We start from the raw sequence: 27,413 nt of genomic DNA, 5'->3' as shown, positions 1-27,413 counted from the left end.
TGTTCTAAGTTCCATGTTCCAAGTCTCCTGGTTTCTGAGTCCTGAGTCTTCCAAGTCCTCGTAGCCCTGCACCCAAGTCCTGCGAGCGCATGGATCTTGACCAGCTCACGGCGGTCTGTGTAGGTTGTGTCACTGCCCAAGTCCAGGGGCCAAGTCTTCCAAGTCTTCAGAGTTCTGTTTCTTGTTTCCAGTATCCTAGTCTTTGTCTTCAGAGTTCCAGTCCAAATCTTCATTCTCAAGTCCTGCGTTCGAGGTCTCCTTCCTCATCTCTCAAGTAGTTCCAAGTTCCAGGTTCCTTCAGGCATGCCTGCATCATCATCCACAACCAGCTCATGGTGGGTTGTGTAAGGCGCCTCATGGCACAAGGCCTATTTCCAAGTTTTCAAGTCTGTTCCCGCTGGTTCAAGTCCTCGGAGGCCATTCTTGTTCCGATACTTCAGTTTCCTAGTTCCAGTCTCGTGGAGCTTGTCCTGTTTAGGAATCTCCTTATTCCTAGCCTAGTTTCTTGTTCCTCACCTGGATCCATGTTCCTTGTTCCAAGTCATGGCCAAGTCTTCAGTGCCTTCATCTAAGTTCCAAGTCTTCAATGCCTTTGTCTAAGTTCCAAGTCTAAAGAGTCATCTTCAAGACCTCAGCCTCTGTTTGTCCTGATGCACAAGCTGTTCCCAAGTGGCAAGTCTGAAAGGACTTTTGGAGTGGCCGGAGGGCTACCCAGAGTCCAGCATTGCATTGCTGGGTCTCACTCCGGGTGCGTGCAGGTTCATCGAGGTTATCAAGTGTTCTAGTTCCAGCTATGTTTCCAAGTTCCAGCTATGTTCAGCCATTAGCTGATCCCCTCTTTGCCTAGCCCATGACTGGATACGCTCGCCTGCACAGCTTCTTGGATCTTCCTCAGGGTTATTTCATGGCACAGAGGCTCAAGCACTCCTGTTTGCAATAGATTGAAAAGACCTCGTGACTCTCAATAGATAGTGAGGTTGCAACAGATTGCAAAGGCCATGAGCTTGGTGAACTTGTCCCTGCAATGGGCCTATGTTGTCTGGATTTTTTGCATCTTGTTCCAATCTTGAATTTCGTCCAAGTCTTGTTTTGCTTCTGAAAACTTTTTTACGACCTGCAGGAGGTGCTTGCATTCCATTTTTTCAACTTCTACGGCTGTTCCAGGTCTTCTAGTTCTCTCTTCAGTTATTTTTTTACAACCCGCAGAAGGTGCCTGCATTCAAGACCTTCAGCTATATTCCAGTTTCTACTTTGTTCAGCCTTGGTTCCAGTCATCAGCTTTGTTTCAGCTTCCAGTCGTGCTCCAAGCCATCAGTCTTGTTCCAAGCCTTCAGCTATGTCATCATTTAAGTCCAGCTTGCTTCAACCTTTCAGTTATGATCTAGTCTTATACACCTTTCATTATGCAAGCCATCGGTCTTGCTTCTGCCCAATTTCCAGCTAAGAAATAAGGATCAATGTGCTTCTGGATATTACTAGCCTCCTAAGACTCCATTGGAAGAAACTCCTGCAATAGGAGATCCTGGAATTGTGATTACGCCCTTTTTGGGAATGTCACAGTGTATCAGCCAATTCCTTCCATAACATCAATGGAGGGAGTTTCCTCCAACTCTAAAGAAAACTTGCCACTATTATTTTGAAGTATCACTTTCTTCTGAACTCTCCTTGATTTGGGATGATTAACATGATCTAGTGATGAGACACAGATTACTATTTCAGTTCCACTACTGAGACAGTTATCAATGCCCTTATCACTGTCAGCACATTGGACTTAAATATCTACCAGGCCTTGAAAGATCTCACATTTTCTATCTTGGACCGTTGCATATCAGACAAGAAGGTTCCTACCACCAGCCAAGAAACCATACCTTCTAAAATAAAGTTTGGAAATTCCACTTCTGCCAGAAAACATCACAAAAGTAATTATTGACTATAAAACCTTGAGACTCCGATATTAAGTTGCAAGACAGGGAATCAGTCATTATAAGGAGGAACAACAAGAGTGTGATTGATCTATAGAATTAATATTTTTCATCTAGTTACAGAACTCTGTCCTTGCAAATATCATGTAATTCCATCAAGGGTTAAAATCAGCTCAGGAGTTACCTTTGGTAGAGAAGCAAGCAAGTACCTATAATTTTCCTGTGATTGATGAGAAGAAATGGATTTGTCTGGAAAAAAAGTCTGAAAAACTCGAAACTCATCTTTGTAGAGAAAGCATAAGATAGTCACCATGAATGGAGTTGGAAGCAAGAACTGATTAAAAGATGTTTAAGCTAACAGGTAGATTTTCAAAGGCCTATGCATGTAAATCCTGGGGTTTACGCACGTGGCCAAGCCTTGTGTGAACCGGGCGGATTTTCAAAGAGGAGCATCTTCAAAGGGACGGGCCAGGGGATGGGGTGGGGGCGGGCCAGGACAGTGCCATAACGCTGTCCTGAAGACTTGCGCGCCAGCACGTGCAACTTACTTCAGCCTGGGGACCTGACGTAAGTTCTAAAACAAACAAACACAAAAAAAAGATAGGTAGGGTTTAGGGGGTGGGAGGAGAGGAGAGGGGAAGAGGGAGGGAGTAGGAAAGTTCCCTCCCATTCCGCTCCTTAATTGGAGTGGACTGGGAGGAAACTGGGGAAGGCCCGAATGCGTCGCCACGCGGAATTTGCATAAATCCACCCCCTCCCTGTGCACTTCACTTGCACATATGCACGCGGATTATAAAATCTGGCGCGCTTGAGCGCGCGACCATCGGATTTTATAACGTGCACTCTAGCGCATGCATGTTATAAAATCGGCGCATCCATGTGTGCACGCCAGGAAGCACGCGCATGTTTTAAACCTACCCCTAAATGTGTTACTGGTTGTGGTATCACTCTATGATGCAACCACACCTTGAGTATTGTGTGCAGTTCTGGTCACCGCATCTTCAAAAATACATAGCAGAATTAGAAAAGGTACAGAGAAGGGTGACCCAAATGATAAAGGGGATGAAATGATTCCCCTATGAGGAAAGGCTAAAGAGGTTTGGGCTCTTCAGTCTGGAGAAGAGACTGCTGAGTGGAGAAACGATATAGGTCTATAAAATAGTGAATGGAGTGGAACTCTTTGCCTGATTATTTACATCTCCTAACTTCATCTCAACAATTTAAGAAAGCATTAAAAACTCACCTATTCCAGAAAGCATTTAACCCAACTATAACCAAGTTTTTCTCTTCCCTATTAATCAACTGACACCCATCCATCTTTAACCACTCTCCTCTCATATTACATTTTTTAGAAGGCACTATGTTTAGCATTCTTGTATCTTTGTTTGTTTATTTTATGTTTTTTGAACTATGTTTTATATTACCGTATTTGTTTTTACTGTTAAATTTTTATGTTTTTTATCTCTAGATTATGCATGTTTTATTTTGTTAACCATTTTGATTAATTTCCCGATTGTAAAAGCAGTATACAAACATTTTAAAATAAATAAATAAATGCAAATTGGTTGTTTACTCTTTCAAAATATACAAAGACTAGGGAACATTCAAAGAAGTTACTAGGTGATATGTTTAAGACAAATAGTAGAAATATTTTTTTACTTAACGCATAATTAAACTCTGGAATTAGATGCTGGAGGATGTGGTAAAATCTGTAGGTGTAGCTGGGTTTAAAAAAGTTTAGACAAGTTCCTGGAAGAAAAGTTCATATACTATTATTAAGGTGGAGTTGGAGGAAATCCTCTGCTTATCCCTGGCATAAGCAGCATGGAATCTATTGACCTTTTGGGATCCTGCCAAGTACTTATGACCTGGTTTGGCCACTGTTGGAAACCGGATACTGGGGTTGATGGACATTTGGTCTGACCCAGTATGGCATGTTCTTATGTTCTTATGACATGCACATGTACTTTTAGAGCAGAACTACGCTATATTTTATAAATCGTGAAGCTCATGTCACACAGTTTTTAATGCTTTCTTAAATTGTTGAGATGAAGGTAGGAGACGTAAATAATCAGGCAAAGAGTTCCGAAGAAACCGAAACTTGACCCTTCCGACTTATCCAACTACCGACCTATCTCCAACCTCCCCTTCGTCGCTAAAATCCTTGAAAAAACTGTCAACACCCAACTCTCAAACTACTTAGATGAGCACCAGATACTCTATCCATCACAACACGGCTTTAGAAAGCGTTTCAGTACTGAAACTCTACTTCTCTCCCTCACCGAAATCATCATCAGAGGCTTTGACAAAGGTCACACATTCATTCTAGCCCTATTAGACATCTCAGCAGCCTTCGACACTATCAACCACTCTATATTACTCGACAGGCTAGCTGACATTGGCATCTCTGGGACCCCACTTCGCTGGTTCAAATCATACATAAGTGACAGACACTTCAAAGTAAAAATTGAAAACCACGAATCAGAGCCAATCAATATCACAAGGGGCGTACCCCAAGGCTCCTCCTTATCATCCACACTCTTTAACATATACCTCCTCCCCCTTTGCCAGCTACTCTCAAATCTCAATCTCCCACACTTTGTCTTCGCAGATAACGTGCAGGTTCTTATACCCATCACCGACTCCATCTCCAACGCCCTAAAAAAATGGGATAGTGCCCTCTCATCCATCAGCTGTCTCCTCACTCAACTCAACCTAGCCCTAAATCCCAATAAAACTGAACTTATGATCATCTCACCTCAATCCATCAATTCCTCACCCACCCTTTCAGCCAACTCACCCCTCTCTCCCCCAGTCCTCTCCCAAACTGTAAGAGACCTAGGTGTCACTCTTGACCCCCAATTCAGCCTACAGAAATTTATCTCCTCTACCATCAAAGACTGTTACTACAAATTAAACACTCTCAAAAACCTTAAACCCATCCTGCACTTCAACGACTTTAGAACAGCCCTACAAGCCCTTAATATTATCTAAAATAGACTACTCAAATGCTTTACTCCTAGGTCTCCCGAAGAACAGTCTTGCCCCCCTTCAGCTGCCTCAAAATGCAGCTGCACGTGTATTAACAGGCTTCTGCAGAAAAGAACACATCACACCTATTCTCAAACAACTTCATTGGCTCCCCATCACAGCCAGAATTCAATTCAAAACCCTCACCCTTATTCACAAAGCCATCCACAATCCTGACATGCTCTGGTTCTCAGACAGTTTACACATCCGTTCCTCTTCCAGACCTACCAGAACGCCCTACACAGCAAACATTCACACTCCTTCTCCCAAACTCTTCCATCTAACAGCCACCAAACAACGTGCGATATCCCTAGCTGGACTCTCCCTATGGAACTCTATGCCCACCCACCTATGCCTTGAGACCTGCTCCAAGAAATTCAGACAAAACCTCAAGACTTGGCTGTTCACACGAGCCTACGCATGAGCCCCCCTTCTTGTCACTCCTTTTCTCCTTCACCTTTCCACTCCCGCCCCTCCCTTCGCCCTCCAGGTACACGACCAAAATCCCCCCCTTCTTAATTCTCTCCTTCTAACATATTATTGTAAATAATATACTTGTATTTAACAATTTTATTGCGTTTACCTATTTGTACAGCATAACCTTTGTTTCCCCCCCCCCCCCCCAGTTCTATTATTAGTTTCATTGTAAAGCCCTGTTGGCTACTTTTTGTTCCATGGAAACCGATGTGATGTTTTCTTAACAAATGTCGGTATACAAATAACTTTAAAGTTATTTGTATACCGTTTATAAAATATTAGGGTAAATCTTTGTGACTCCAATTACACACATAAATGCTCTACTGTGACTAGTTTTAAAAGTTATCCTCTCTGTTTCTATGGGGAAAAAAAGTTTATAGGTGAATTTTAAAAATGTTTACATGTGTAAAAATTAGCATATGCTTAGCCACAACTTGCACGCTCCATATTTTCTATGCACTAAAAATACACTTTTGTTTTCATTTTCGTGTGAACATATATGCGTGTACAAAAGGGGTGATCTAGGGGCAATCCGGGGCAGAGCCAACACTTATGCTGTTATGAACTCTGCCCGGGGGTCCCCCCGCGAGCAGGCTCACTGACTCACCATGTTATCTTCACCGACACGGCAGGACGCCGCCGTCGGCTGGCCCCCGCGGCCCGGAGGTCGCCCTGGATCCTCTTCGGCTCCGCGACCTTCTTCGGGGCTGGGACCACCCCCGACGCTGAATTCCTCTTCGCGGCGCTAAGGCCGCAACCCAGGGCTGGAGTGGCGGCTGGAGCCGCCCTCGGGGCCTCCAACAGCGGCTGGAGCCGCTGCTCACGCTGGGCTTGCGTCCCAGGCCAGCCCTGCCTTCTCTGACGTCTTCGCGTAGAGCCGTCGGTGCAGGCCGCTGTCCGTAGTCCTGCACAGTTCCTGCACCCTCCCTAGGCGCGCGGCCGCATCTTCCTTTACAATTTAAAAAGCCAGACACAGGAAGTGTCTTGGCCCCACCTTGGTGACTGTTTCCTGCTTCAGCCCTATAAAGGGCTGCTCCGTCTGTTGTTCCTGGCCTTGCATCGTCGTGGAGTCTTCGCTCTGGAGGCTCCGGCCTGCCAGAGTCCATGTAAGGTCTTCTAGTCTTGTGGAGCTCCTCATCATGATGTCTTCTTGTTCTACCATGTCATGTCTTCGTGCCTGAGGTCCTCGTCCAGGTGTCTCGTTCTCCTACGTCCTGGTGTTCCCGCCTTCCTAGATGTTCCTTCCTCCTTCTCGCCTTCAACGCTCTCGAGCCTTCTGGTCCGGTAGGCCGGGGGTCCCTCAGATGCAGTACTCCTGAGTGGACTAGCCTGCTGGTGTATGGTTGTCCTGTGCTCCTGAGCCGTCAAGTCCCGGATGTGTGTGTCCTGCTCCCGTCGTGGTCCGTGACCAGCCTCTGGGGGCTGTGTAGGGCGCATACTGGGACAGGGTGGTCCGCGACTCAGTCCCGTGGGTGGCCTGAGTAGGGCGCCCTGAGAGACAGTGCCAACGTCCATGCCTTGCGTTGCCTATGTGGATGTCAAGAGTCTTCGTGCCATGTGATGCCGTTGCATCAACCCAAGTCTTCGCCATGGATACCGTCGCATCAACCCTGAGTCTTCGTGTCAAGGTCCGTCTGCCCTCAACCTCAGGCCAGGCCTGCTGCTCCATGCTGCTTGCAGCAGGTCCGAAAGGGCCCGGAATGGTCAGAGGACCATTCACCTTCCATCATCCTTGGATGTTGGCCATGGGAGCTTGCCGGCCTGGCCGAGGGCACGATTGTTCAGCCACTCGGAGCCACCGTCAACCCTTGGCTCGGTCCGGAAGGTCTGGGTCAGGCCGAAGCCCATGGGCCTTCTGAAAATCCAAGTATACTATATCTACCGGTTCACCTTTATCCTCATGTTTATTAACTCCTTCAAAAAAGTGAAGCAGATTTGTGAGGCAAGACTTGCCCTGGGTAAAGCCATGCTGACTTTGTTCCATTAAACCATGTCTTTCTATATGTTCTGTGATTTTGATGTTTAGAACACTTTCCACTATTTTTCCTGGCACTGAAGTCAGGCTAACCGGTCTGTAGTTTCCTGAATTGCCCCTGGAGCCCTTTTTAAATATTGGGATTACATTTGCTATCCTCCAGTCTTCGGGTACAATGGATGATTTTAATGATAAGTTACAAATTTTTACTAATAGGTCTGAAATTTCATTTTTTAGTTCCTTCAGAACTCTGGGGTGTATACCATCCGGTCCAGGTGATTTACTACTCTTCAGTTTGTCAATCAGGCCTACCACATCTTCTAGGTTCACCGTGATTTGATTCAGTCCATCTGAATCATTACCCATGAAAACCTTCTCCAGTACGGGTACCTCCCCAACATCCTCTTCAGTAAACACTGAAGAAAAGAAATCATTTAATCTTTCCGCAATGGCCTTATCTTCTCTAAGTGCCCCTTTAACTCCTCGATCATCTAACGGTCCAACTGACTCCCTCACAGGCTTTCTGCTTCGGATATATTTAAAAAAGTTTTTACTGTGAGTTTTTGCCTCTATGGCCAACTTCTTTTCAAATTCTCTCTTAGCTTATCTTATTAATGTCTTACATTTAACTTGCCAACGTTTATGCATTTTCCTATTTTCCTCTGTTGGATCCTTCTTCCAATTTTTGAATGAAGATCTTTTGGCTAAAATAGCTTCTTTCACCACCCCTTTTAACCATGCCAGTAAACGTTTTGCCTGCTTTCCACCTTTCTTAATGTGTGGAATACATCTGGATTGTGCTTCTAGGATGGTATTTTTTAACAATGACCACGCCTCTTGCACACTGTTTACTTTTGTAGCTGCTACTTTCAGTTTTTTTCTAACTATTTTTCTCATTTTATCAAAGTTTCCCTTTTGAAAGTTTAGCACGAGAGCCGTGGATTTGCTTACTGTCCCCCTTCCAGTCGTTAATTCAAATTTGATCATATTATGATCACTATTGCCAAGCGGCCCCACCTCCATTACCTCTCTCACTAAATCTTGTGCTCCACTGAGAATTAGATCTAAAATTGCTCCCTCTCTCATCGGTTCCTGAACCAATTGCTCCATAAAGCTATCATTTATTCCATCCAGGAACTTTATCTCTGTAGCCTAAGCTTTTGTGGCCATTTCTTGCCTGTGTTTTCCTTGCCTTCTCCTTGTCCTTGTCCTTTCTAGGCCCTCCAGTGGTCTTTCTTAATATTCTGTTCCTAGCTTTGCCCTATCCCATGTTAGGCCTTTCAGTGGCCCTCTTGTCCATGTGAGTGCCCTGTTCTTGATCCTGCACACCGTTCTCCAAGTACCCTGCCAGTGAAGTCCTGCAGGCTCAACCCAAGGGAGGGGTGGCTAATCAGGCAGATGACCTCACGCCTGATTGGCCTGCTCCTGACCCCTACATCCCTTGGGGGAATCTTTATATTGGCCAGCATGGGATAGGTCCGTGAATAAATCTACACATGTAAAAAAGGGGTGATCCAGGGCGTAACCAGGCGAGCCAACATTTACATGTGTAAATTGCTATTTTATAAGAGATTTATGTGTGTAGATTTGGCACCTGCTCTGTAACTGGAATAAGTGATAGTAAACATCTTAAAGGTGAAAAACTGACTATGAGGGTGTCTAGGTGAAATGAAGGTTGAGACTGAAGAGCCAGGAATGTCTCGATGACCTACAGATGGACTGGGCAAACTGGTAGAGTAATTGGTAAAATTGGTAATTTCATTGCCTTACACATGATTGAAAATCTCCTGACTTAAATGCATAAAACCCAGTTTATGGGGGGGGGGGGGGGGGATACATGTAATTTCTGCATGCAAAATTTTTACTTGTATATTTTTCAAGTTGGAAGTAAAAATATGTGGGTATAGCAGTTACGTGCCACTTATCCAGATAAGTCTTAACAGCAGCAGTTGTCCAAATAAGTGGCATGCAACTATTATATCCATGTAATTTTATTTCACGTGATGGGGCAATGGGGGTTGGCGCCACTTTGGAAAATGGCGTCGATCAGGCCTGAAGCTAGGAGAAGCTCTGGTCCCCCACCTCCCCACCAATGAGTCTTCTTTGAGGTGTGAGCGTTCCGGGGCCCCCTCAGATCACCAGGGCTTTTTTCCTTGGGAAGAGGAAGGGGCAGGAGTAGGGAGGTGTTTTTGGTATGGGGAGTCTGGGGGAGGGAGGAGTTAATTTGGAATCTAATGGGAGGGTTTAGGTAGGGTAGGAGCAGGGCGGGGCATCACCATGCAAGCTTCTATTCTATTTATTTTTTACTTTTTGGGCCCATGCCATCTCCAACTTCAGCAGGGATGGGTGGGTGGCGTTTCACTAGACCACTGGGGAGGATTTAATCATTTTGTTCGGGGAGGGGGTATGTTTGAGCCTCAGGGCCCTTTAAAACAATGGTATCTCTGTGGAAAGTGAGCTGCTATCACGTGTTTTTTGAGCCCCTGCTGTATTAGTTTTTATTGCAGAGTTTTTCCATGATAAAAAAATAATGTAGTGATACTGTTGCTATATTTTCCAGGGGAAGGGCAGGGCCAGTGCTTCCATTAGGCAAACTAAGCACTTGTCTAGAACGACAAAATTTAGGGGACAGCAAAATCCTGCCAGCAAGGGGTCCAGAAGGGTGCTGTGTAAAAGCAAATACTAGCAGAGAACAATGCACCTTGCTATAGCCACTGCCCTGGTAGGAGGGAGTGCTGTGCTGGAGCTGGCACCAATAGGTAAATGGGGAGGGGGTAGGAGGGATTGACCAAAGGTTTGCCTAGAGCACCAAATACTCTTGCACTGGCCCTGTGGAGGGGTGAAATATCATGGCAGGGAGAGCAGGCCCTCGAGGAGCGAGTACCTGATCCCAGTAAGGCACCTGAAAGAAAAGGGAGGTGCCTTACTCGAGGAGCAGGTACCCAGGTTAGTAGTTACCCCGAAGGGCAGAGAAAGAGCTTCCAGCGGCTGCACGGAAGCGGCAGAGCAGCGTAGACCGGAGGAGTCCAATCCAAAATCCAGTCCTTGCTAACTCGATTAGCTAGCAAATGAGGGAAGGCTAAATACCTGGATGTTGTGACGACACTCGAGGGGGATGCCCCCGAGGTTTGCGTCATAGTCAGAATAAAGATGTGGGTAGCACACGCGTGCACCCTAGTAGGCCCTTGGGAGGAACACTGAGGGAGGCAACGCCATAGCCATTCCGGCTTATAGACGCGCCGGTAGCCATTTTCCCCAGGTAAGCAGGAGGAGCCGAGAACAAGGTAAGGCATATGGGGCGAAGCTGTCTGAGACCGACGGACGCAACAGAGGCAAATTTCAAACTGTTCTGGTACAAAGTCTATGGGTACTTGGTACCTTCAGACTTTAAGTAGGCACATAATTTCACTTTGAAATTTGCTGCAGAATAAAAGTGCCTACAGACATCAGCACCTTCTTTTTGTGCAGATACTTTTTGCATGGAAAAATGATGCATGTTGAGTTGAAAATGCATTATTGTTGTAACACATTCCAATATGCAGTCTCTCAAAATTCCTAAATTTGTCTAATTCATTTAGATTAGCTGAACCCATAAAATGTTTGCTATGAAATAAGTATTTATATTAAAACACCTTTTTGCCCTGCCCCCTCCTCCCCTTTTCCCCACTTCCTAAGTACCTCTTTTTTTCCTTCACTTTCTCTAGTCTTCATTACCTCCTCCCATCTCTTCCATACCCATCTCACACCTTCTTCCCTTTATTCCTCTGCTCTTTACCCTTCTCTTCCCTGTCTTCCTCACCCCTTACTGATCTTCCTCCTGAACCCCTGCCGCCAATCCTTTCCAGCCCCTCTCTTCTCCAATCACAGCTCTCTACTTCCTCCCCAATTTGACCGCAACACCCTTCCCATCCTCAGGTCAACCATAACACAATCCTTCTTTACCCCATTATACCTCTGAGGCTGCCTCCTATCCCTCCTGAGTTCTATGCAGATGGATTCATCCACCACACCAGCTTTCTTTGTCCTTAGCCCATATGGGCCACTACCTCTACCTACTTGTAACCATTTTCAGCCCATGGAATTACATCATTAGGACTCCTCTTAGTCCAGATGGCTGCATGATTTCACCTCCTTCTACCAACGATGACTGCTAGGATGCAGCATTTTAGCGCCTTCTATTTCACTGACAAGGCATGTACTTTACAAATAACATGCACTATGTACAAAGTACATGCATTGGCACACAAATAGCACATGCTGAAAAGATGCAGCCACTGTCAAAAATGCACAGACAGACAGATGCCAGGAGTCCCAAAAACATATTGTATATACAGAGAGATTACGGTATAATATTTTCCCACTGACCTAAAATACTATTGTCTTCATAAACTCTGGGCCGTTCTAGTCCTCCAGAAGCACATGTTGCTAAAGCAGCAATCCTGCAAACATCATGCATGCTTTCTAGGTCTCTCTTAAGCTGTTCCACAGTAGTATCCCGCCAATGTATATCTGAAGAAGCAAATAAAATGCAGAACAATAAACATAAAAAGAAATATTATCTAAGTGACTCTTCTGAAATGCAAAATTTCCAGAAGGCCTATTTCCAAGCCTGAATTTACACAAAGGCATAATAGGCCTGTGCCTAGAATGGCAAAATTCATGGATAGGCATCCCCACTAACTTGCAGGCCTCAAATCCAATCCCAGCTCCCTACCACCTGGCTGGTCCACTGATTCTTGCACCCTATCCTCTACTGACATCAGAGCTCCAGTGCTGGTGCTGCTGTTCTTATAAAGCAGTAGGTACAGGGTTTTCAGTCAGCCTATGGCCCAAAATTAATAGTCACCACAGTGACCCTGACCCCTCAGGCTTCCATATGGGAGGCAGGGGCTATGATTTTGTGAGAACAGCAGTGCCAGCAATGCAGCTATGAGCAAATGTGGTAACTGAATCAGTTGCAGGAGAAGAAGGGTATGAAACTACAGGTCCTTGAGAGCCAGAGAACTGCAGGGGGAGGGATTAGGGCCTCAGAAAACTAGAGGTCCTGGCAGGGTGGGGCTGTATGGCATGGCACCCATCCCAATAATACTTAGGGGAGACAGGAGACAAAATCCATCACTGTCTGTTTGTAAAAGTGTTTACTATCTGAGAAAAGCAAGTTTGCTTACCGTAAACGGTGTTTCCGTAGATAGCAGGATGAATTAGCCATGCTGTCTGGGAGTGCGTTGCGACCGGTCAGTAGGCGGAGTTTTCTCAGTTAGTACAGAGTTTTGAACTCTGTACGGCTGCATGGTGAGGTTCCCACACGATTGCCTCAGTCTCTTGTAGCCAAGCGAGATGTATGTTAAAAAGTGGTTTTTTTTGGTAAGTATTCATAGACTGTCTAGGGAGGTGGGAAGGGATCGCGTAGCTAATTCATCCTGCTATCTACGGAAACACCGTTTACGGTAAGCAAACTTGCTTTTTCCCGTCGATAGTAGGGCTGAATTAGCCATGCTGTCTGGGAGTCCCAAGCTCCCGGGTTGTGTCCAGATAATATGTTTTATGAGTTGAAGACACTACCCTTCAAAACAGGTAGACAGTCTTATTCATTATTTAGGGTTGACAGAATTGCAGAACCCAGAGCTGCGTCAGAAGATGTTTGCTGTTCGATACAGTAGTGAGATGTGAAGGTATGAAGAGAAGACCAAGTTGCCACTTTGCAGATGTCCAGCAGCGGAAGCTTTCTCAAATGTGCAACAGATGCTGCTGTTGTGCATATCTGGTGTGCTTTAGTTTTGTCGTTCAAAGCAAGAGATATCTGGTGTGCTTTAGTTTTGTCGTTCAAAGCAAGAGAACATGAACGCAACCGCCGCAACCGCGCCACCCGCCCCAGACCTCAGCAGCTGGCCTGCGCAGCCGGCGCTGAAGCCCGTCGGGGCAAGGCCTAGTTGGAATTCGGGGCACTCACCTCCGGGGCTCCAGCTCCGGCCACGCGGCTCATCCCGGCGCTCCTCCTCCCACAATGAGGCAGCCTATCAGCGATAGGCAACCAGGCACGTCAGCAGACGAGGTAAGCGGGGGATTTAAATCCCTGTCGCTCCTCCGACCACCACACGAACGCGACTGCCGCAACCACGCCACCCGCCCCAGACCTCAGCAGCTGGCCTGCGCAGCCGGCGCTGAAGCCCGTCGGGGCAAGGCCTAGTTGGAATTCGGGGCACTCACCTCCGGGGCTCCAGCTCCGGCCACGCGGCTCGTCCCGGCGCTCCTCCTCCCACAACGAGGCAGCCTATCAGCGATAGGCAACCAGGCACGTCAGCAGACAAGGTAAGCGGGGGATTTAAATCCCTACCACCTCCCTCGGCGTCGCGCGCCGAAGGAGCGCAACAAAGGGGCCAGCCCCTTTGTGCGCCCCTTCGTGCGCAGCAGAGTAAAAGAACTGCTCACAGATCTTTCCACAGCAATCAGCATTCAACCAGCTTAGGACTCCATTCGCCCAGCAATCAGCATTCAACCAGCTTCGGACTCCATTTGCCCAGCAATCAGCATTCAACCAGCTTCGGACTCCATTCGCCCAGCAATCAGCATTCAACCAGCTTCGGACTCCATTCGCCCAGCAATCAGCATTCAACCAGCTTCGGACTCCATTCGCCCAGCAATCAGCATTCAACCAGCTTAGGACTCCATTCGCCCAGCAATCAGCATCCAACCAGCTTAGGACTCCATTCGCCCAGCAATCAGCATCCAACCAAACCCCGAATCAATCTTTCTAACCTAGCGGATCTCCAACCAACCATGAGGCTACCACAAGACTACCAGTTCTCGGTACAACTGCCTCATCTCCACAGCGTCATCTCTTCCTTTGTCCTGCCTCTCCCACAGAGCAAGCTAATCAGACATGTTGTACGCCCCTTCGTGTGCCCCCTGAGGGCACCACCCCGGCTATTAGAAGTACAGACCCAGCACAGAAGTGCATTGAATCTATGTACATAAGCAATCCATTGCTTGACCTCCTCCTCCTGATTTCTCTTTCTACAGCAGCTGATCATAACTAGACCAACCACAATCACCATGAACACCTTCCACATTCCAATTCTCAAATACTCGAACTTCTCCTCCAAAGTTATGAGAACTAATTTTAACACCTCTTACTACAATTCACTCATTCCAATTATGACTTCTCCCATCACTCAAATCATAGGATTAATGACTTTCTCAATCCTACTTCTGAACACACAATCCCTACTAAAAAAAGGCCACACTATTAGGCGATATACTTTCTGATGAGTCCCCTGACATATGTGCAATCACAGAGACCTGGCTAAAAAGCACAGATGTCTCCATAATAAATCAACTACCAACAGACTTATACAATATTTTCTCTATTCCGAGACCTAAAAAGAAAGGAGGCGGACTTCTACTGGCTGCAAAAAAGAAATTCAATTTCACTCTTCAACCCACCTCACTTCTTCACAAGATTGAGATTGGTCTCTTTAAATCAAAAGACCTACAAATTTGTCTAATCTATGCCCCCCCCCCCCCCCCCCCCCTGGCATATTGGAAAAAAATCCTTCACCTTTTACTGAATATATTACCAAACATATTGACATCAAACATACCTGCTATCATTCTAGGAGACCTAAACCTCCACTTTGACCGCTCCCCACTTACATGCATGTGAAGCCACACTTTCTACTCTAAATGCCCTCGGATTTAAACAAATGGTCTCGGGCCCCACACACACGGCAGGACACACCCTAGATATTATTTTTACAAACTCGCTGTTGCGGTCTCCACCGCTTCCCCCCTATCTGCTGAGCTTGGTGCTCACCTCCAATGGGGGGAACGCCGCTCCCGCGGCTCCGCTAGGCCTTCAGGGCATCCGCCATTGCCAGATCATCTCGCTGCTGCCGCGCGCGCGCAAGGACACACATTATGGACGCACGGCCGCCGGAAGTCTGGCCCCGCCTGGGTTAACAACGCCACGCCCCAAGCCTGATTTAACCGGCGTTCGCCTGCCTTCTCATTGCCTTGCAATGAGGGTCGCTACTGTTAGTAGTTCTTAGTTGCGCTTCTGCTGTTCTGCATTCCGGTTGACCTCAGCTTGTTCCTGACTCCGTTTCTGCCTGCCGCCTGCCATTGACCTCAGCTTGTTCCTGACTCCGCTTCTGCCTGCCGCCTGCCATTGACCTCAGCTTGTTCCTGACTCTGCTTCTGCCTGCCCCCTGCCATTGACCTCAGCTTATGCCCGACTCCACTCCTGCTTGCCGCCAGCCTCCGACCTTTGCCTGTTCCTGAGACTGCTTCTACTGGCTGCCAGCCTGACTTGGGTTCGTCTCCGTTCCTACTCACCACCCGTTCCAGCCCTATTACACGCTACAGACTCCAGTCCTGCTTTCAGCTAGTTATAGTCTACAATACGCTACAGACTCTGTTCCTGTTATCTATCTGCTCCACTCCACGGCATACTACAGACCCCGGGCCTGCTCACAGACTGCTTCTATTCAACAAGCTAGAGACTCTACCTGGTCTTCTACCGCCCCGCTCTTGCCGGGCCTTCCAGCTCCCTGTTTACTGGACTCTGTGGTTTACTCCTTGCCCAGGCCTTCTTTCTATAGAGACTGTTACTGTGCTCCTAAGTCCCAAGGTTCTAGGACCCTACGGGCTCCTCCTGGGGGGTTCCTGGTTCCCGGGTGAAGACCTTGCCTGTGGCTCCGCCTCCCGACCTACTCTGCCTACAGGGTAGTTCGGCTCAAGGGTTCACACCTGGACTGCAGCTTCCCAGACTGCAACACTCGCTCTTATGCACTGACCACCCCCAATGCACCCCCATATCTTGGTCAGACCACTACCGAGTTGACACACGCTGCACACTCATCACTGCAAACCCCCACACGCCACTACCTAAGAAAAGAACCATCAATTTCAGAAAAAAATGCAAGACTGAAGATATCATTGATGCTCTTACTGAGGATCTCCATAAATTAGACCTCTTTGATGCCAACTCCGCCTGTTCCTCCTGGCATCTAATTACCAGCAACATTGCAAATCAACTCTGCCCTCTACTAACGAAAGAGATCTGCTCTGAGAAGAAAGATAAAAAACCCTGGTACACCACAGACCTTAGAAGAATGAAACTTGATCTCCGCAACTAGAAAAGAATGGCGTAGAAACCAGATCCAACACTACTACAAAAATACAAAGCGCTACTCCACCGTATCGTAAAACTACGATGAAGCCAAAAAAAAAACTATTACACAGCAAGAATACATCAATACCAGTTCAAACCCGCGTGCCCTCTTCCAATATGTGTCGAGTATAATTACCCACCCCTATAACAATCAACCCAGGACAACCGAGGATGAAAACAAATGCGAGAAGGATAAGCTACCTAACTTCCACGACAAGGTCGCTAATATCATGGCTCGCTTTACTACTCCCTCTCCAACCAGTATCTCTATGGTCCCACTAAACACTATGATCCAACTCAGCCACCACTCTCAAATTTCGAAACAACAACTGCATCAGGAAATTGAAGGGATCCTCAAAAAATCAAACCAGCCATGACACCCGATTTGACATCATGGCCTACACAAACACTACTCTCCATTACCTACAAGGATTGCCTCTCCCATTACCAACATTATCAACAACTCTATATCGTCTGGCATTTTTTCCAACGCAACTCACGCACGCAATTATAAGCCCTACACTCAAAAACTCTGACCTGGATCCCTCAGAACCTGCCAACTATCGTCCCGTCTCGAACCTCCCATTCTTATCAAAAATCATGGAGAAAAGTCATCAACAAGCAACTCACAAACTTCCTAGACGAAAATCTTTTACTCTTCCCATCTCAATATGGCTTCCGTAAGACCCATAGTACAGAAACCCTCTTCTAGTGTCACTCTCAGATTCTATACTAAAAAAACCCTCGATACCGGTCATTCTTACTTACTGGCTCTTCTTGATATTTCCTCTGCTTCGACACTGTCAACCACAATACCTTCCTGTCCCGCCTCTCACCAAATTGGCATTACAGGCACTGCCCTATGCTGGCTCCAATCTTTCCTGATGGACAGGACATACAGTGTTAAACAGACTGCCATGTTTCGAAACCCAGAAAACTAGCTCAAGGGTGTTCACAAGGATCCTCTCTTTATTCTACTCTTTCAACATATACCTATCTCCTCTCTGTCAACTCTGGTGAAACTGGATCTCCCACACTTCATATACGCAGATGATGTACAGATCCTCATCCCCATCAACGACTCCCTACTTAATGCTCTAAAAATCTGGGATACAGCTTTGGTGGAAATAAAAAAACTACTTACTGAAAACTTCCTAGCAATAAACACAACCAAGACAGAGCTCCTCATCATCACATCACACAATAACTTCTCCACTAACCCTACTCTACATTCACCATCGGACTCCCTCAATTTACAGCAAGTCCGCAGCCTTGGCGTTATCATCGACAACCAATTCTCATTAAAGAAATTCATCACAGCTACAATCAAAAACGGATTCTTCAAGCTACATACTCTAAAAAGAATCAAACCGCTTCTACATCCATATGACTTCCGGACAGTGTTACAAGCTACAATATTGTCAAAACTGGATTACTGCAATGCTATACTACTAGGTCTCCCTAAAAGCACCATACAACCATTACAGATGCTCCAAAACGCGGCAGCACGCTTACTCACTAATACCCACCGCCATGAACACATTACTCCAGTGCTCATGTTCCTTCACTGGCTTCCTGTAGCATCTAGGATTCTATTCAAAGTTCTCACCCTCATACATAAGTCGATTTATAACCAAGATATGCAATGGTTCTCCGATAAATTCATCTTCCTCACATCAAAGAGACCAATAAGAAAAATACACCAAGCCAAACTCGCGTCTTCTTCATTTAAACACATCAAACACGTTGCTACGAGAGACCGCTCATTCACTATTGCGGGAACCAACATCTGGAACAAAATGCCCACAGACCTGTGTCTAGAACCCTGCCATAAGAAATTCAAGCAGAACCTCAAAACCTGGCTGTTCGAACAAGCCTACACTCAATGATCTTTTCCTTTTTCAGAAATGCCAATTACTTGTTCCTGTTTCTCTGATCAAATGCCACTCGCCAATTTTATTTTTCTCTCGCTGCTAAAATTTTACTTGATTGGGCTCATACCTCCCAGTTATTAGGCTTGCCATTAACTATTGAATATGATTATCATCAATTTAATTGTTATTAGTTCTTAAGTTGTTCTTAATTTGTTCTTAATCGAGTTATTATGTACACCTTATTTCCTTGTCTTTTTGACTGTAAAGCTTGTTGCTGATTTATTGTTTATTGTGAACCGAGGTGATGTTATTAACGTGCCGCGATATATAAAAAAATCACTAACTAACTAACTAAATAAATAAATAAATAAATAAGAGAACGTTTATTGTAGCAAAAATGAATGCATTGGGACAACCAACTAGCAATGGTTCTCTTGGAGACAGGCTGGCTTGGATTATTAGGGTTAAAGGAGAGGAACAGTTGAGATGGTCTGCATTGAACATAAGAACATAAGAAAATGCCATACTGGGTCAGACCAAGGGTCCATCAAGCCCAGCATCCTGTTTCCAACAGTGGCCAATCCAGGCCATAAGAACCTGGCAAGTACCCAAAAAATAAGTCTATTCCATGTTACCATTGCTAATGCAGTGGCTATTCACTAAACGGTGGATTTTAAATGCCCTGCGCGCGTAAATCCGGCCGGATTTACGCGCGCCTATTTTGCATAGGCCGCCGGCGCGCACAGAGCCCTGGGACGCGCGTAAGTCCCGGGGCTTCCTGAAAGGGGCGTGTCGGGGCCATGTCGGGGGGCGTCGCCGAATGACGCGGCATTGGGGGGCGTGACGTGGCGTTTCGGGGGCGGGCCTGGGGGGCGTGGCGCCGGCCCAGGGACGTGGTTGAGGCCTCCAGACCAGCGGCCGGGTCGGATGATGGCGCGCCAGCAGTCCACTGGCGCGCGTCGATTTATGTCTGCTTTAGGCAGGCGTAAATCGTGAAATAAAGGTAGGGGGGTTTAGATAGGGCCGGGGGGGTGGGTTAGGCAGGGGAAGGGAGGGGAAGGGGAGGGGAGGGGAAGGGGAGGGGAGGCGAAAAGAAAGTTCCCTCCGAGGCCGCTCCGATTTCGGAGTGGCCTCGGAGGGAACAGAGGCAGGCTGCGCGGCTTGGCGCGCGCAGGCTGCCCAAAATCGGCAGCCTTGCGCACGCCGATCCCGGATTTTATAAGATACGCGCGGCTACGCGTGTATCTTATAAAATCCAGCGTACTTTTGTTTGCGCCTGGTGCATGAACAAAAGTACGCGATCGTGCTATTTTTTAAAATCTACCCCTAAGTGAACTTAATAGCAGGTAATGGACTTCTCCTCCAAGAACTTATCCAATCCTTTTTTAAACACAGCTATACTAACTGCACTAACCACAACCTCTGGCAACAAATTCCAGAGTTTAATTGTGCGTTGAGTAAAAAAGAACTTTCTCCGATTAGTTTTAAATGTGCCCCATGCTAACTTCATGGAGTGCCCCCTAGTCTTTCTACTATCCGAAAGAGTAAATAACCGATTCACATCTACCTGTTCTAGACCTCTCATGATTTTAAACATCTCTATCATATCCCCCCTCAACCATCTCTTCTCCAAGCTGAAAAGTCCTAACCTTTTTAGTCTTTCCTCATAGGGGAGTTGTTCCATTCCCCTTATCATTTTGGTAGCCCTTCTCTGTACCTTCTCCATCGCAATTATATCTTTTTTGAGATGCGGTGACCAGAATTGTACACAGTATTCAAGGTGCGGTCTCACCATGGAGCGATACAGAGGCATTATGATATTTTCCATTTTATTCACCATTCCCTTTCTAATAATTCCCAACATTCTGTTTGCTTTATTGACTGCCGCAGCACACTGAACCGACGATTTCAATGTGTTATCCACTATGACGCCTAGATCTCTTTCTTGGGTTGTAGCACCTAATATGGAACCCAACATTGTGTAATTATAGCATGGGTTATTTTTCCCTATATACATCACCTTGCACTTATCCACATTAAATTTCATCTGCCATTTGGATGCCCAATTTTCCAGTCTCACAAGGTCTTCCTGCAATTTATTGAGATTGGGTTCTTTGTTTGTAACAAGCTAACGCTCTTTTACAGTCTAAAGAATGTAGAAGTCTGCCCCGGTCATTATGATGAGGTTTAGGTTTGAAGATTGGCAGTGTAATTGACTGGTTTATGTGAAAAGCCGATAATACCTTAGGAAGAAAAGTAGGATGAGGCCAAAGAGTGACTTTATTATGGTAAAATTCTAAATAAGGGGAATAGTGAACCAAGGCTTGTAGCTCACTTACTCTCCGTGCTGATGTGACGGCCACTAAGAATACTGTTTTCCATGTTAGGTATTTTATGTGGCATAAATCTAATGGTTCGAAAGGAGGCAGCATTAGTTGTTCAAGGATGATATTGAGATTCCATGGTATAGGTGGCTTTGACACCGGTGGCCTTAGACGTTAACATGCCTCGCATGAATCTGGAGATTAAAGGATGGTTGGAAATGGGAAGTCCATTATGAGAGTGGTGGAAAGCTGCAATAGCGCTAACATGCACATGAACTGAAGCGAACGCTAAACCAGCAAGGTAGAGCGTATGGAGATACTCTAGGAGTTGCTTGACTGTTGATGAGAAAGAGTCTAGTCATCGTCGTTTGCACCATTCTGTGTAATGATGCCATTTTCCTGCATAGTTACGCCTGGTTGAAGGTTTCCTGGATGTAATGAGAATGTCTTCAAGTTGGAATGGCAGTCCTAGGTGGTTTAATAATTGCCTTTCAACCTCCAAGCTGTCAGGTGGAGGGAATGATGCATTGGATTAAGGCGGGACCCCCCTTCCTGAGTCAACAGACGTGGATGGTTCTCCAGTGGAATAGGTGGGCGAATGGATAGTCGCATGAGATACGGATACCACGGCTGCCTTGGCCATGCTGGAGCTATAAGGATCATATCCCCTGTGTCTCGGATGCATTTTTGAATCATCCTTGATATTACGGAATGGGAGGCTAAGCACAGAGCAAGCCTCCCGTCCATGGGATGAGAAAGGCATCTGGAGCATGACAAAGTTTGCTCGGGTACATGGAGCAACAGTTTTGTGTTTGATGGTTGTTCTTTGTGGCAAAGAGATCTATTATCAGGTTGCCCCAGCGTTGAAAGATTCTGGATGCTACTTCTTGATTTAAAGTCCATTCTTCTGGATGAAAATTTCTGCTGAGGCGATCCGCCGTGACGTTGTCTAAACCTAGGAGGTAAGTGACTTGTATTGAAACTTCGTTTGCTATTGCCCACGTCAGTATTCAAAGTGTTTCCCGACAGAGGATCCATGAACCTGACCCTCCTTCCTTGTTTATGTAGAACATAGCGACTTGGTTGTCTGTGTATACCATGAGATGTTTGCCCTGAACTTGAGGGGAGAAGGTTTGAAGTTATTTCCAAATGGCTCGAAGTTCCAGGAGGTTGATCTGGTGTATGCTCTCCTCAGGAGACCAGAGACCTTGAGTCTTTAGGTTGCACAGATGGGCACCCCAGCCCCTTCTGGATGCATCCGTTGTGAGTGTGAGTTGATGGGGAGGTAACTGGAAAGGTGCTCCCGAGGTCAGGTTGGTGGTGTTTCTCCACCATCGAATGTCGGTGCACATTTGAGTGGTAAGTTGTATCTGGTTGAGAGGGGTTGTAAGTATTGAGACCATTGATTTTTTAGCCCCCATTGTAGGTGGTGCATGTGTAGTCTCGTGTAGGGAACCACATGGATAGCTGCCGCCATATGACCCAGTAGCTGGAGGACTTGACATGCCGATGCATGTGATCGGTTGCATAGACGTTGAGCTAGTGAAGATAGAGTTTGAATCCTGTCTTGTGGGAGGTATGCTCTCTGTTGTGTTATATCGATGAGCGCTCCAATGAACTGTAGTGTTTTGGTTGGTTGCAGGTTGGACTTTTCGTAAATTCCAGTGGGAGCACTGAGAGGAGAGGATCACCTTGCTGGTGGCTGAAAGGAATCAGTAAGTTTTTGCTTGGGACATTGTCTTTTTTAAAAGTATTGGGGCAAAGTTAAATATTTGGGAATATTATTTAGTGTGTTTGTGCTTTTAATAGTCAGTAAGGCAGTGAATAAACACGTTAGACTGTATTTTTAAATAGTCAGTCAATACGTCAGCTAGTAAGCAGTAGGTAGTGTGTTTATTTTTAAAAGTCTGTAAGGCAGCTAGTAAGCAGAACTGAGTGTTTGTATTTAAAAAACCAAACAAAAACACAACCCCCCCCCCCCCAACAAAAGTAGCCAGAAGCTAGAAATAAGCTAGGAGCAGTGTATACCTAAGTAAAAAGGTTGAAAAATTCAGTTCAGTTCAGTTACTCAGCTTGGAAAGGTGTTGAGGTAGTGTGATTTGGTTTGAATAGGTACCAACATTTGTTAATCAAGAGAGCAGTGAGTCACTTTGGCTGACTAACTAAAGTTAGACTGTTTGTATTTCCCAACCCCCCACCTCTACCCCACCCACCCCTAGCTCATCCTTTAATTTATAGGCAGGTGCCACTTTCACAAAAAAAAACCCAACAACAACATAAACTTTATTGGGAGTTTGATCAGACCCCTGTAGGCCACTACCAGACATATAGCGAATTCACTAATGCATTTAAAGGACGTTAATTAGACACATTCCTACTCCCATAGCAACCTAAAACTTAACTAGGAACTGATCAAAATTGAGATGAAGGCAGCAGTCCAGCAGCAAGAGGGGTGCTTCCCAGTCTTTTGCATCGAGTGTCACATGTAGGATTTTTAACCCACCAGTGAGAAGTTGTACATGTGCATGCGATGCAGAGAGCTCCTGGCTCTCAGAGAACGAGTCCGATCTCTGGAGGCTAGAGTGGCAGACCTGAAGGAGCTGAGGCAGACAGAGAGGTATATAGATGAGACCTTCAGGGACATAGTAGCCAAGTCCCAGCTTCAGACTGGCAGCCCTGGTGCTGCCTTGGAGGAAGAAGGTCTCATGATTGGAGGGCATCAACTGGGTGCAGCAGGAAAGGATCCTGTAGCAAGGACCTGCTCTCCAAGTGATGCATTGTCCTTTCGCACCGAGGATATCTCCCCAAGGCCTACTGCCCAGGAGGGAAGGGTTAGGTCGGCCGTCATAGTTGGTGATTTGATTAATAGGAATGTAGATAGCTGGGTGGCTGGTGGGCGTGAGGATCGCCTGGTAACATGCCTACCTGGTGCGAAGGTGGCGGACCTCATGCGTCACCTAGATAGGATTTTAGATAGTGCTGGGGAGGAGCCGGCTGTCATGGTACATGTGGGCACCAACGACATAGGAAAATGTGGGAGGGGGGTTCTGGAAGCCAAATTTAGGCTCTTAGGTAGAAAGCTTAAATCCAGAACCTCCAGGGTAGCATTCTCTGAAATGCTCCCTGTTCCACGCGCAGGTCACCAGAGGCAGGCAGAGCTCCGGAGTCTCAATGCGTGGATGAGATGATTTATTTATTTATTTATTTAAAGTTTTTTATATACCGCCGCTCATCAAAGATATCACGTCGGTGTACAATGAACAGGAACTTACGCCGGAGCGTTATACATTTAACAGGGTGCAAGGAAAAGGGATTCAGTTTTGTTAGGAACTGGGGAACCTTTTGGGGAAGGGGGAGTCTCTTCCGAAGGGATGGGCTCCACCTTAACCAGGGTGGAACCAGAGACTGCTGGCGCTAACCTTTAAAAAGGAGATAGAGCAGCTTTTAAACTAGAACAAAGGGGAAAGCCGACAGTCGCTCAGCAGCGCATGGATCGGAGAGAGGTATTTTCAAAGGTACTAATGATGCATTAGAATTAGAGCCTTGGAGAGAATCCAAGATGGTCTCCCTGAGCCGGTCGCACTTACGGACGCTCCCAAAATTTCTTTTTACCACAGAGAGAATTTCCTTTAACAGAATGCCCCATAAGAGAAAGGGTAAAGTGAGGATTTATCCACCCGAACCTACACTTTCGAGTGGGCAGCGAGTCATCCCGCAGTATGCGACGCCGATACCTTCACACCGGGTCTTGAGCCCCGCTGGCGAGTACGACAGAGGAGAGCCGTCGTCGCCTGGGGAAGTATCATTGACCCCGCCAACACCGCGAGAGCAGCCGAGGGCAACCGCTCTAGCCCCTGCCGAACATGCTGAGTCGACTGCAGATGACGCTGCAGCCTCATCTCAACTGGGTGGAAGTTTTGGCGAGGTGGCTGAGCAGGGGAACTCACCGCATCCCCCTATGACTCCGGAAAACTCGGTAAGGAGGGAGGAAGAAACCGAGAGAACACCCCAAATAACACCGTCGGGTGAAGGAGGAAATGGAGTTGGAGGCGGTCTGAGAAGCCCCTTACAGGTAATAAGACCGGCTGTTATAACTATGGAATCCCTATGGGACTTGATAGTAGGAATGAATCGAGTAGTGAATGAATATACCCATGAGACGGATCAGAACTCCCTTAAAATATCCTCTTTGGAAAATCAACTAAAAAGAGAAAGTGAAGAACAAACCAATACTTGATGCAAGTTAAAAATGGACTTGAAACAGATCTCTGATTTAAGTGTGATATCTTTTAAAGAACAAGCAGCCTCATTGAGGAGGCTTGAGTCTGTGGAGAATTATCTGAGACAATTAAATCTGCGGATCTTGAATTTCCCGAAGATAGTGGGCGAACCGCCATTAATTACATTTAAAAGATATCTAAAAGAAATCTTAAAGATCCCGGAGGAAATGATACCTACCCGAAGATAAATTCTCTTTTTAAAGCAGAGACAGGGTCCAGTTCAGATATCCCCAGCGGGGGCTACAGGTGACTTTTGAGAACTTATCTGAATATCTTGAAAGTTCAGGACTGGAAGTAATAGAGAGATTGGTGTTGTTTGTCTCACTCTACTCTGAATATGATAAATCATTGATTATGAAGTATTACTTTAAAGCTTTAAATATTACCTATTTGGGAGAGCTTGTCCGTATATTCCCTGATTTGTCCAGAGTTACCCAGTTACGCAGGAGAGATTTCTTAAAAATGCGCCCAGAGGTTTGTACACTGGGAGCAGAGTTTCTGCTGAGATATCCTGCTAGATGCGTAATTAGATACTCAGGAAATGTGTATGTTTTTTATAATCCTGTTCATTTAAGGGAATTCATAAACACTAAGAAGCTCACTCCTATATCTAATACAGTCGCGTAAAGATTGAAGAGGGCAAATAACAGTGAGCCTTTCCATAAATTGTCATGTTTCTTTGAATTTCTCCTCAATTGTTTCCTCTCTCTCTCCCAATATTTCTTTGGAAAATGTAAAAGGAAGAATATTGCCCATTATTGGATATATTGTAGAAATATTTTGCTTATATGTTAACCTTTTGCTGTATTATTAACAAAGATATCTTTGTGTTATTGTAAAATTCAAGAAATAAAAAATAAAAAAAAAAAAGAATTAGAGCCTTGGTCCCGGTCCACCACGGACTCCTGCGCTGGTCACACATCACTCCTGTTCCCGGGTAGGCTCGCGGCCAGCTCGGCCACCCACCACCTACTGTGGCTCTGGCCTGCTTCGCGGCCTAGCCTCCTACCCACGGCCGGTTCAGACTCCGCCTTCTTCAGTGACCCGCCGGCTACCCAGCCCTCTGCCTCTTCACTGGTAGCCATTCCTGAACTCTCTGACCTCTCTGGACTATCTTGAACTGTGCTAGTCCCCAGGGCCTGGGTCCCTACAGGCCCCTCCCGGGGGGATTCCAGGCTCCGGGTGTTCCTGCCAAGCTCTGACTCCGCCTCCCGGCCTGCTCTGTGTGTACCTGCAGGTCGGCCCAAGGGTCCACCTCTTGCTTGCCCACTGCCCATTCATAACAGTATGAGACTAAATGCAAAATTGAATCTTTATGGGTAGAAATCCCTTGTGTGTCGGGGAAGACTATAGTGATAGGAGTATACTACCATCCACCTGGTCAAGATGGTGAGACGGACAGTGAAATGTTAAGAGAAATTAGGGAAGCTAACCAAATTGGTAGTGCGGTAATAATGGGAGACTTCAATTACCCCAATATTGACTGGGTAAATGTATCCTCGGGACACGCTAGAGAGATAACGTTCCTGGATGGAATAAATGATAGCTTTATGGAGCAATTGTTTCAGGAACCGACGAGAGAGGGACCAATTTTAGATCTAATGCTCTGTGGAGCACAGGATTTGGTGAGAGAGGTAACGGTGGTGGGGCCGCTTGGCAATAGTGATCATAATATGATCAAATTTGAATTAATGACTGGAAGAGGAACAGTATGCAAATCCACGGCTCTCATGCTAAACTTTCAAAAGGGAAACTTTGATAAAATGAGAAAAATTGTTAGAAAAAAACAGAAAGGAGCAGCACAATCCAGATGTATTCCACACATTAAGAAAGGTGGAAAGAAGGCAAAACGATTACCGGCATGGTTAAAAGGGGTGGTGAAAGAAGCTATTTTAGCCAAAAGATCTTCATTCAAAAATTGGAAGAAGGATCCAACAGAAGAAAATAGGAGCATTTTGGGGGCATTCTGTGGCAGGGTTGAGTTAGCTGAATAACTTATCTGGCTAACTCCTATATTTGGAATTAGTCAAATAATTTATACAGCTAAATCAAGATGTGGCTGATAGCAGGTCTAAAGTTATCCAGCCATTAGTCTTTCTGGCTATATTTAAAAGAATATAGCCGGAAAGGCCAAGCACTTCTAGTGTTGAAATGTGAACAATGCTGGAAGTATAAACTTACTACAGCCACAATGGAAGAGCCAGCCTAGGTCATAGTAGTAGCGTACTGTGATCAAGACTGAAGAAATTTTCAAGGTACCGGCAGGATGCAAGAGTTATGTTTGGGGTGGAAGGGATGCACTGGAGACCTAATTTGGGAATATTAAATGGTAAGAAATAAGTTCTATGAACCCAAACAG

At 46.0% G+C, this 27,413-nt stretch overlaps 1 protein-coding gene across 3 annotated transcripts in view; it reads right to left on the bottom strand.

Annotated features, from left to right (window-relative positions):
* HEATR4 (HEAT repeat containing 4) overlaps window positions 1-27,413 on the bottom strand; it is a 265,168-nt gene that overhangs the window by 133,091 nt on the left and 104,664 nt on the right. For 2 of the 3 annotated variants that reach the window (XM_029598645.1, XM_029598647.1), the window contains exon 6: window positions 11,770-11,913. The exons of the other annotated variant lie outside the window; for it this stretch is intronic. In XM_029598645.1, the coding sequence (XP_029454505.1) occupies window positions 11,770-11,913 (144 nt within the window). The remainder of the gene's footprint in view (window positions 1-11,769; window positions 11,914-27,413) is intronic. 3 annotated transcript variants of the gene reach the window in all.

This window comes from Rhinatrema bivittatum, chromosome 4 (assembly GCF_901001135.1).
Source record: "Rhinatrema bivittatum chromosome 4, aRhiBiv1.1, whole genome shotgun sequence".
Classification (NCBI taxonomy): Eukaryota; Metazoa; Chordata; class Amphibia; order Gymnophiona; family Rhinatrematidae; genus Rhinatrema; species Rhinatrema bivittatum.
Note: the sequence above shows the minus strand (reverse complement) of the source record. Positions and strands in the feature narration are given on the sequence as shown.